This window comes from Oreochromis aureus, linkage group 7, assembly GCF_013358895.1.
Source record: "Oreochromis aureus strain Israel breed Guangdong linkage group 7, ZZ_aureus, whole genome shotgun sequence".
NCBI lineage: Eukaryota > Metazoa > Chordata > Actinopteri > Cichliformes > Cichlidae > Oreochromis > Oreochromis aureus.
In genome coordinates, this window is record NC_052948.1 from 21382554 (window position 1) to 21393992 (window position 11439).

Here is an 11439-nt window from a genome sequence, read left to right on the forward strand (position 1 = left end):
GATTTAGTGTATCATTGTTATTGCAATGATGCTTACTACTATTAAATATAGTCTTTATAATTTAGGAAACATACTTCCTATTGGCTACCACAATAACGCTGATATGGTATATATTTCAAAGCTTCAACAAATTCTTAGACATGAGGTGTTAGACTATCCAACCGAGCAACAATGTAGCCGTAATAGTCTCATTTAAGTGCTGCATTTAAACTGAATTTATATACAGTACATGTTTATGTGGCCTCCTTTATACTTTTTAACTCCCTTACATTTAAACGTTGTTGTTTTTACCCTACTTTATTTGTTTAACACGTTTAACACCGTCAAACTTGCTAGTATAACTTTGAGAGTGTTTTGTTTTTTGTTTTTTGTAATAGTTCCACATAGGTTACCGATATCATTTCTATCGTGTGAAAAAACAAACTCCGGGTTAGGTTGAGCTTTTTTGTCGGCCAACTGAAATTCGCCACCCGGCAAAAATGATGACAGCGTGACGTTTCGGCAGCATCCTCCCTGAATGTCCAAGGTATCTGTTTACGCTAGCTTTGTGAAAACTAACATCTCATAAAGTTTACTGCATAGCGTTTGAGTCCAGTGTTTGTGTATAGTTTGTACGAAAGCACGTTTTTGTTGCAAAACGCGCTAGGGTCAGAGTTCCTAACTGCTAGCATAGTTAGCAACCACAGCATGCTAGCAGCTTTAGCGCGATGCAATGCTAGCAGCTAAGCTATGTGACTGGCCAGTTGTAGTAGTCCGTAATAGGAGGCTTTTCTGGGCTTTTTCCGCGAAGTACAATCTAGATAGATGCCCCACTAGACCAGGGAGTTTGGTACTGATATTATACTGGTATTACTTGTGCAATGTTAAGCTTAAAACAAAAAAAAAATATCCCGTCAATCAGCACATGTTTGCCCTAGTTGAGTGTGTAACTGTACAACCAAAGTCGCTTGTACCCGCACTTTTTATAGACTATATTTGATTTAGAGTACATACAGGATGAACCTAAGCTCTCGTTGATCGTGGGGGGCAAATTGGACTGGATGTTAAGATTGCTACTAAAGCTGGTTTATGAAGATCAAATATTCGGCCATGACATACTTAATTTGTAGAAATTGGCTGATTAATTATTAAGGACGTACAGATTATGAAGAAGTATTCACAAGTAGTCGCGTCATTATTAAGATCATGAATATGTAAAACGATTACTCATGGGCTTTGGAAAAATAAGAGTTTAATTTGGAAACGAAATCCTCAAACTTTAATTATAAATACGTTAAAAATATAAAGTGTTATGTGTGAAGTCAACTAAATCTGCCACTGCGTGGTGGGGAGTTGGACTGAGATCTGTGGTCTGGTGATATTTTTAAAAAGCAGCTACAAAGTCGTCTTTCCAAACTTGCTTATGGGTAACTTTATGTTTTTATATTTTTGGCATTTTGTTATGAAGCACTTTTTGATATTTGCCTTGAAAGGTGCTGTAGAAAAATGTTTTAATTTAACTTTACTTTTATGTTGAGGCCAAATAATGTGCCAAAGGGCAAAACAACCGTGACCACAAATAGAAAGTGGGACACTAGTCATATTATTTCATATAGTTTTAATAACTTGCTACAATCCAACATCGTAATTGAAATGAGCATTCAGTGATAGGTAGATGTGTCCCTTTTTCAAGGGAAATCAAGACATCGAAACTCTTTCCGCTCTTTATCACACTATCTTTGAACACATGCTGATAGGCCTGAATCATTCAATATGGCTTCAATTTAAATGCGCAACCAAACTGTCAGAAGATATCTGCAGTAAATTAAAAGCACATAAACACTGGTGCATCTCAGCAAACACTGAGCATTAGAGTATAATGACTACCTTTAAGTACATATTGTTAATCTTTCAAGCTAACCTGTACAAGAGCTCTAGCACACAGAAACAGATAAGCCACTGGGTTGTCTGTAGTCTTAATTTTCAAATCTGTTAACCGCTCTTCCTTATAATATAAAATAAGTACTGGTGTGTTGATTTTCAGTGCCCCCATGGATGACCTGACCCAAGCCCTCTCGGCCAGCTTTGCTGTGTCCAAGGAGCCCAACAGTACAGCCTGCCCCCACCCTCGGCTGGCCCAGTACAAAAGCAAGTACAGTGTGCTGGAGCAGAGTGAGCGACGGCAGCGTTTTCTTGATTGGCAAAAAAGGTAATCATCCAGCTCATTATTTAGCATCTACAGTCTTACCTGTTTATTAGGTACATATTTCCTGGACCCTCTTTGATATTCCGAACTGCTTTAATTCCTCATGGCCCAGATTCAACAAGGTACTGCAAACAGTCCTCAGAGATTTTGCTCTACACCAACATGATTGTGTCACACAGTTGCTCCAGATTTGTCAGCTTTGTCCAGGAGACGAATCCTCTTCACCACTGTGAAGGTCATTTGAGTACAGTGAACTCGTCATGTTCAAGAAACCAGTTTGAGATGATTCTTTATGACATGATGTGTTACCTTGCACTGTGTCATCAGAAAATGAGTAAACTGTGGTCATAAAGGGATGAACATATTCATCAAGAACATTCAGGCAAGCTGTGGCGTCTTACATACATCAGTTGGCGCTAAGGGGGAAGGAGCGTGTCAACAATTATCCCCCATACCGCCACAGCCCCAACTCAACTCAGATTTATTTATAAAGCTTGTTTTGGTAAATGTTAAGCGTGGGACACTTCCAAGTATCTGATCAGCTCACCGGAGGGACCTGGAAGCTGAATAGGGTTGTAAGAGGTCAGAGATGTAGGAAAGAGCCAAACCATGAACGGCTTTTCTTGAACTCAGTTCAAATCCTCACTGGCAACCAGTGGAGATCAGCTAAAACAGGTGTAAAACACTATATGTTTACACTGCGCCATGCAAAAGCATCTCAGTGACTCTTTTTCCATTTCTTATTTTAGTAAAAGGTTAAACTATGTCAACCATGCACGGCGTCTGGCTGATGGGGATTGGACGGGGGCAGACAGTGATGGGGAGGAAGATATGGAGAAACAGGAGGAGGGAGAACAAGCACAGGATGGCAACACAGAAGAGGAGGAGATGGAGATCGAGAGGAGGAAGCTGCCAAAACATTATGCAAACCAGGTCAGTGTTTGATGCATGGACATGCTCCCATTCTGTGTGAAGTTTTGTTGTATTCCTGTCTTTTGCAGCAGAGGGCGCTTGAGTCCTAAAGTTACACCTCCGGTCTGGAGAATAGAGCAGCCAGATCCCAACAAACAAAGCATGGAACAAAGAGCTTGTTTGTGTGGGAAAGTTTTTATTTCCGAGTCTGAAAGAAAAGTGTCTTTTTTGGTGTACTAACTTCTGAATACTAAAGCTAGCTAAAATGTGGCATGACAGTCTGTTATAAAGTGGGGCTCCTGGTCACCAAACATGAAACTCTGTAATAACTCACACTGTTGTGTTCATTTTCATTGTCATTCTTGTAGGCTTAAATAAAGTTTTGATGAAGGTGATATGTCCCTTTTCCTCCTCAGCTCATGCTATCAGAGTGGCTAGTGGATGTCCCATCAGAGCTGGACACTGATTGGCTGATGGTGGTCTGTCCTGTGGGCAAAAGATCTCTGATTGTTGCCTCTAAGGTAGGAGCTGCTCTTCTTTTCTTTGCCTCCATGTTGATGCTTGTTTCTGAATTTCAGAATCTAACTTTAAAGGCATCTCTTTAAAAATTCCTTTTTTGTAGTCACTATTCACAGCGATGACTGAAACAGAAGGCTTACTGATTTCTGAATTTTTGAATCATCAGATTGTCATCTTCCAGTCCTGATCAAAAGTCGTATCAGTCTTTGAAAAACAGCAGTCAGTATTTCCTGCAGTTTGAGTGCAGTGCTAAAGTGAGTGTGTTTGGAGAGGATTGTTGTACTTTGCATCTGTTGCTTTTTATTTCAACGCTGCCTTCCTGGTATTGCAGAGCACGATGTGGATTGTGTCTGTGTTTGAAATGAGCCACCTTGTCAGAGCTACGCTGCCCAATATCTTAATAATGTGGGCAAACAGTTTGAGAGAATTTTCCTCGAGCTGCGATAAAGAGTCACAGTCAGTAGATTAGAATCAGTAGATTAAATTAGAAAGATGACTGTGTGCTCCAGAAATGATTAAAAAAAAGCAACACGGAGGTTTTTAATGTGTGTCATGCTTATACTACTTTTCTCCATTTAGAAAGTGCGAAAATAAAGCGAAGAATTTGGTTTAAAAGCTGAAAAATACCTACAAAATAATCAGAAGGGATCTTCTTGAGCGTTTTTTGGCGGGTTTCCTCTTTAAACTTGTGGCAGCATGCTGATTTTGAGCTCAAGTAGGTCATCAGCACCTGAAGTCATCCATCCATCATCACCCAATTTGCAAGTTGAGCTGACTGTGTTGTGTTTGCATTGCCATTCATTTAACTTGCCAACTAGGGATGGGAATCGAGAACCAATTCTTGTAGAACCCCTTCCCAGTAGTCCAATTCCTTGGAATTGTTTGTCTGCATATCGATCCTGCTTATCAGTTCTTGGACTCACAGCTGATTTCAGTTCATGTGTCAGAGGAGGGAAATAGCAACGCAGTCCATGGCATGGATATAGACATATTATTTTTATTGCACAAAAGGACAAGATAAATGATAAAGTGCAAACTGCACCAAGGATAGAAACAACTGCATTATGCTGCTTACACAACTTCGGTTCTTTGCAAGCATCTGCACAGACAGCATGCTAACGCTAAGCTAGCCAAGAACCCAGAGTGAAAGCTGAGTGAATGCCGACCCCAGCAGCCAGACCCTGAACTTCAACAGGTAACGAGCAGAGGAGCAGTCAGGCTGCAGCCTCCCTTGCTACCTGTTCCCCTTTCTAAAGCAGAATCACTGTAGCGATGGCTTTTTTCTTCTGGTTTTCATCTTTGCTCTGTGTGGTCAGCTTTGTATTCTACTAAGACAAAGATCTTAAAGATGTGTCCTCATTAAGGATTTGTGTTGGTGTGTGTGGTTGTAGCCTCAGGTTTATATTGTTAAATAGTGATCATGAAACGGTGTTTCAGCTATTTTACAGAGTAGCATGAAAGTAATGCAACCTGCAGTATAATAAATTACTTTTTCCTGGGAGTAATTAAATAATGTACTGGATTACTTTTAAGAAAGGCGTTCTGTGTTATATGTTTAATGATGACTTTTTTGAGCAATGACTCGAACACTGATCACACCAAAGAGAGGAAATACCTTTAACAAACATGCACAAACATTTGACCCACAGTATGCAATTAACTTGAATGAATGTAATTTCTTTATTGCTGCTTACCGATGGTGGGGACTGCCAAAACAGAGCCAATGAGAAGCGATAAGAGAATTGGAATCACTGAGTTCTTATCAAGTCCAATCCTTATTGCCAACAACAAAAAAGCAGGGCGAGTTTGAAAGCAGGAGCTTCAGAGGCACAGAGGAGATAAAATACCTGATATGCATGTTTAAAATCCAAATATTAGATTTTTTCTTTCTGTCCCTTGTGTTCTTCTACTGCTGTGCATATAATCCTGGCTGTACCAAGGCTGTAAATTATGGGAGAAGGAGAGCAGAAATCATAAACAATATTAGTGTGGTGTATATTGAGATCACCAATATACATTAAAACCATTGCTCATTAAGTTTAGAAAACTTGGTAACTGAACTTTAAAATGTGCCTTTTTAACCCTAAAAAGGAGCAGTGCAGGTTGCAGGTTCACCTGTGGATGCCTTTTTACACCTCTTTCTTCCTTTAGATGAGTATTGTTGATGACCAGCGTGATTTGGTCAGAGCTCAAATAAATAGTGAGTTTGAGCTTTAAAGAGGGAGCAGGAGTGCACTGCTGTACCAACTAAGGATTTTAAACAAAAGAAAAAAATCAGGAGCGTGATTACAGCACACTAACTGTTTCATCTTTATTATTTTGTTTTGCAAAGATCATCATCTGAAATAAGATGCAGTTCATTAACCAGCAGTGAGGAAAAGTATGTCGAATAGAAGGTGTTCTGAGAATGAACTGTGTTGTGACAAAACTCCAAATCGACGAGTGAAATTGGAGTCAAGTTGCGTGGAGGCAGGGGGAGCGGTGATCCCCAGGACGACTTCTGTTGATTCATGAGAAACAAGAAAGTCAAAAACCCAACCGCAGACAAACCCTTTAAGATCTTATATCCTCTGTAGAAATTTCAATATCGTCACCAAGACATCAATTTAGGGAAGTGAAAGCAGCTATCGTAGCCTCTTGTGAAAAAGTGCACTTGGGTTTTTTTTCCTTAGCTGTTTATGTAATTTAGCCTTAAATATGCAATTTACCTGATGATGCTGATGTTCATGAGTAATGGCAAGGCTGTAAAATGCTTGGATAAGATTCCTTGAAATTGTTGTCATGTCAAGGAAACTGAACTGCCCCCATTTTCTCTCTTACTGCCCCCAGAAGCTAGTGTTGTACTAGTGTTACTGAAACCACACACCCTCTGATGCAACCATGGAGAAAATCATAATGACTGTGCATCTACAGTAATCTGGTTCCTTGTTCATTATATCACGGCTCGAGCTCGCTGTCAATGAATTCCCTGAATCAGCACCAAAAACAAACAAAAAACAAGATTGCCAGATTAAGATGAACATGTTTTCCATGTCCTGAGGAAGGGTGAATGAGACTAAGCATTCACGCTTGATTAAGACTGTGGTCCTCATACTGTTGGTGAAACTGTGCTGTGAAAACTGAGCTCCTTCTCTATATGATTACTTCTCTGTGTGTTAAATGACTGATTACAACTACATTACAATTAAAAACTGACAACATGGGTCATAAAAGTTCTTGCTACACTTATGTGAAGAGCTTTGCCTCATTTGATGATACACTCGCTGCTTTTTTACGTCACCTTGCTACTGCCGTCAGACCTGCTTTTACACTGTAGTTATAAAGGGTCAGCAGCAATCCTCGGGTCAGCTGTGGTGTCTCAAACAATGCTCGGATGCCACAAATATCCCCCACACTATTACACCACCATCAGCAGCCTGAGCCCTTGATACAAGGCAGGATGGATCTGTGCTTTCGTGTTTACACCATCGACTGAATGTGACAGCACAAATTGAGATTCATCACACTTCTTCTGCTGCTGTAGCCCTTCTGCTTCAAGGCTCAACGTCATGCTGACCGAAAGAGATGCTCTTCTGCATATTTTGGTTGTAGCGAGTCATAATTTGAGCCATTGTTCCCTTCCAATCAGATTGAAGCAGTGTAGCTGTGCTCAATGTATACCTAATAAAGTGGCCAGTGAATATAAATTATTATCTCCTATGAGCTGACCTGCGGAGCTCTAAATGCACTGCACTTGTCTGATAGCTGCCTTTGATGTATGGAGAAAATAAGGAGAAGCATAGTAGGAAAATACATGCTAGTTATTTTTCTCCCTTTTAACAGTTGAACATAGAAACGTCTTTAACAATGTTTAACTCCTGCTCTTTAATGCTCACATTGACAGAATTGTGGAGACATGCAAATGAAATGATAACAGTGGTTTCTTCCCTCCTGTATTGTTTCTGGTTTTCTTCTAAAGGGTTCCACTGCAGCGTACACCAAAAGTGGCTATTGTGTGAACCGTTTCCCCTCCCTGCTGCCTGGTGGGAACAGACACAACTCTGCTATGGGAAAAGGTAGGTGGGCCCGACTGTGTATTTGGATCTCTATAATGGGCCACTTAGGCATTTTAACAACACGAGGAAGTGCTCCGCAAACAGCAGGTTCTCCCATTCACCTGTGAGTTTATTTCATTTCAGCCACATCGAAACAGCTTCCAGGCTTTTTTTTTATGTGATAATCACAAAGCTTTTTCACATCCTTTTCAACTCCACCTATATTAGTGGGACAATCGGTACAGCTCACTACATGGAATTAGGCAAGTAGTTGACTGGCTGGAGTTTTGTGTATGAAGTACAAGTGCAGACGATTTCCATTTGATTAGATGATATTATCATTTAAGAAAAGAAAACTATGGAATGTGAGTTTCAAATATTTCCGTTAGTTTAGGCAGCACTGCATTTCTTGTGAAGAGATTTTTACTCAGATTAAAACTACCAAAGCGGAAATTACTGAGAAAACCTGATTTCAAGGGGGGCATTTACAGAAAAGAGACAAGTTTAAAAACCTGACAAAGCAGTAACAAAGAGCCCGAGCAAACAGTTCAAAGGAGAAATCCACTGCTGACCAAAACAGCTTTGTGATCCCCCAAGACTTTTGGGAAAATATTCAGTGGGCTGACAGAATAAAAGTTGAACTTTTTTGAAGGTTTGAGTCCTGTTACATCTGGTGTAGAACTAACACTGGATTTCATAAAGAGAACATCAGACCAACACACAAACATGGTGGTGGTAGTGTGATCTTCTGGGGCTGCTTTGCTGCTTCAGGACCTGAACGACTTGCTGTAATTAGTGGAGTCTAAAAAATCGTTGGATTATGCAGCTGTACAATGATCCATACACCAGCAAGTCCATTTTTGACTGGCTAAATAACAAACTAAATGAAGGTTTTGGAGTGACCTAGTCAAAGTCTGGAATGGATTTTGCATGACTTTAATGGACCATTCATGCTCAAAAACCCCCAATGTGACTGAATTAAAACAATTTTGGCAAAGAAGAGTGAGACAAAATTATTATTATGAGTTATCGCAAACAGTTGGCTGCAGTTGTTGCATAAGCTGTTAGGATTAGGGAGTAATTACTGGGTCACAGATGGTCAGGTAGGTTGGATAACTTAAATCCCTTAATAAATGAAATCATTATTTAAAAGCTGCATTTTGTATTTATTCAGGTTATCTGTATCTGATATTACTTTTTGTTTGATGATCTGAAGCATGTAAGTGTGTCAAATATGCAAAAGAAAAACAACAAGAAATCAAGAATAGAGTAACTACTTTTTCACAGCAGTGAATATCTGGTCCTTTGTAATATGAAGTTATACATTCTTATTTGATTTTATTCATTGAGAATGAAGTTGTAATAAGAGTTTAAATCTTCTTTTTTTAATGTGCTGCACGCAGACTACACAATCTTGGACTGCATTTACAGCGAGGTGGACAGAACTTACTACATTCTGGACGTCATGTGCTGGAGAGGCCACCCGGTCTACGACTGCCCAGTAAGACTGTCTTCTAATCTTGCAGCAATCCAGGAATGCTTGTCTAATTGCATAAGTAGCAGAGTCTGGGACACAGATGTGCCTTATGTTGGGTTTTTTTTTGTGTTGCCATGTTGTCCAGTTCATTGGCTCAGAAGGTGAAAAGCAGTTTTTTGTTTTCACTGCTTGGTTTCTCATCAACAGACCGAGTTCCGTTTCTTTTGGCTCCAGTCCAAAGTCCAGGAGACCGACAGCCTATCGGAGATCACCAAACGCAACCCTGTGTGTACCAGCACCACAAATCAAAACCTTTTTCTTTGTGCCTCCATTTTTTTAAAGTACAAGTTTATTGTTTGTTAATTGGGACACTGCAACGTGTTTACACAGTCACACATTGTCTGCATTGTGTTTGTTGTGCCCTGCTGATTATTTCCACACATGGTTTGAATAAAATCCCAAACTTAAACGCGGAACTCCTCAGGCCGAGGAGAAAAAAGAAAATCAGTCCCCCAATTTCTGTATTAATTGCGCCCTAAAGTGACACATCTTTAAGGTTATGGATGTTTGTGGAAGCCTGAGAGAGCTTGGAGTTCAAGGTCCACCTATTCGTTCTTAAGTGTTTGTGTGGTACTGCCAAATCTGTGCTAAATCAGGTTCAGTGCTTATTGAGTAGATTCGTCACTGGAAGGCAAATTCTCACATGTGACAAGAAGGCAAATTGTGTTTTGTGGTTCTCTGATTTTGTTTGGTCCCACAGTTCCGGTTTGTGGGGCTCCAGAGCACAGACTGCACAGCAGAATCAATAAAGGCAGCCCTGGCAGCAGAGTACAGCTTCAGTGTAAGAGCAAACTGTGAATCATTTATCTCCAGTTATTCTTTAAATGCAAACAGTGTTTCATGTTTGCCTTAATTCTGGTTTTCCGGTTGCAGGTGGATGGTCTCCTCTTCTACCATCGGCAGACCCACTACACCCCTGGCAGCACCCCTCTGGTCGGCTGGCTTCGCCCTTACATGGTCACTGACATCCTGGGTATAGAAGTTCCTGCAGGACCTCTCACCAAGAAGCCGGAATATGCCAGCCATCAGCTACAGCAGATCCTGGAACATAAGAAAACATCAAGCGAAGTCCGCCCAGCCAACAGAAGCGGAGGTTATGAGTTAGAGTACCTGTCTACTCCAGACCAGGGCAGTGAGGACACTCTGAACTCTTTGAAACAGACGCCAATACGAGAAGCATATATGGAGATCTGAGTGGGAGGCTTAACGAGATGCAAATTCTGAATGGTGGTGAAAGCCCATATATGGTTCTTTAGAATGTCTTCTGAATGGTTCTGCAGATCTGACCAATTGCAAAGCATGGCTAATTTTAATCCGGCACTGCTCTGGACGTCCTCAGAGTGCAGATTACTGGACCTGTGCTGTAAAAAATACATTCTGACACTTACAGGCTGTACCTGCTTGAAAAGACTTGCCTCACACAGTATTTCACCACATGCATATTCCTAACATACGTCTGCAGCTGCAATAAGAATAGAATTAGAGACGTGTTGGCATAAATGGCCAAAGTGCAGCACAGTGAATGTTGTGCTCTGCCCTTTTTTTCACATGAGCAGGGTCTTGCAAAAGAAACATCTCATCCTTACAGTTGTCAGGGTATGCAGGTTTATTGCAGAAATTTTTGGAGCAGTGCGCTCATTAGCTGAGCAAACGCTACAGAGTCTGCAGAATGAACACTCAGCAATTTGGAAGGCGCGGTAATGCTGACTGGTCACATCCTGTTAGTTAGTGCTTATCAGCAACAGGGACATGGGTTTTTACAATGTAATGTTGAATTTGAAATTGCTTAGGAAATGTTTTAAACTGTGTGTATTCTAAATAAATGTTTTTTATCTGCCTTTGCTTTGCTATTCACTTTGTTACCACAGACTGCTGGATTTTTGCAGTTTTGTTAAAAGACTAAATCAGTTTGATTTGAGACATTTTGTCAAAAATATTAGTGCAAGTTAAACATGACATATTTCATTGTAATATAAGTCCTTCACTGAAAAGCTGGCATCATTGATAACCTTAAGAAATATACATACATGTTAATGCGGACACATAAAATGTGTTGTGTTTAAAAGCCCTAGGCAGACAGTTCAGACTTGATTGCTCTGTCAGTATATGTGTTGAGTAGGTGATGTTCCAGTGTATGACTCGTAATACTGAGAGAGCACTCAGCAGTATTCATGAGCATCTCTTCTCCTGTGAACTGAGCCACATTTGGCTTACTGAGCCATTTGCGTAACCGTGAAGAGGAGGGCGGAAAC

The 11439-nt window shown here is 40.4% G+C and overlaps 1 protein-coding gene across 2 annotated transcripts; it reads left to right on the top strand.

The window, feature by feature from the left end:
• The first annotated feature begins 413 nt into the window (after positions 1-413).
• On the top strand, positions 414-11024 carry snupn (snurportin 1). Of its 2 annotated transcripts, none has more exons than XM_031752831.2 (9): positions 414-526; positions 2024-2188; positions 2935-3118; positions 3514-3618; positions 7575-7671; positions 9054-9151; positions 9335-9412; positions 9888-9968; positions 10061-11024. In XM_031752831.2, exons 2-9 carry the CDS (start codon positions 2031-2033, stop codon positions 10379-10381), a joined length of 1122 nt encoding a protein of 373 aa, XP_031608691.2. In that variant the 5' UTR covers positions 414-526; positions 2024-2030; the 3' UTR covers positions 10382-11024. The 2 variants fall into 2 exon arrangements, with proteins under 2 accessions (XP_031608691.2, XP_039471746.1); XM_039615812.1 differs by lacking the exon at positions 414-526 and adding an exon at positions 1269-1406.
• The last annotated feature ends 415 nt before the right edge of the window (positions 11025-11439 follow it).

Excerpts from the sequence above, each read along its gene's own strand:
- snupn (XM_031752831.2), top strand. The coding sequence starts at position 2,031 with ATGGATGACCTGACCCAAGCCCTCTCGGCCAGCTTTGCTGTGTCCAAG. Across the intron at positions 9,152-9,334 it reads ACCCGGTCTACGACTGCCCA|ACCGAGTTCCGTTTCTTTTG; the intron begins GTAAGACTGTCT and ends TCTCATCAACAG. Across the intron at positions 9,969-10,060 it reads CAGCAGAGTACAGCTTCAGT|GTGGATGGTCTCCTCTTCTA; the intron begins GTAAGAGCAAAC and ends TTCCGGTTGCAG.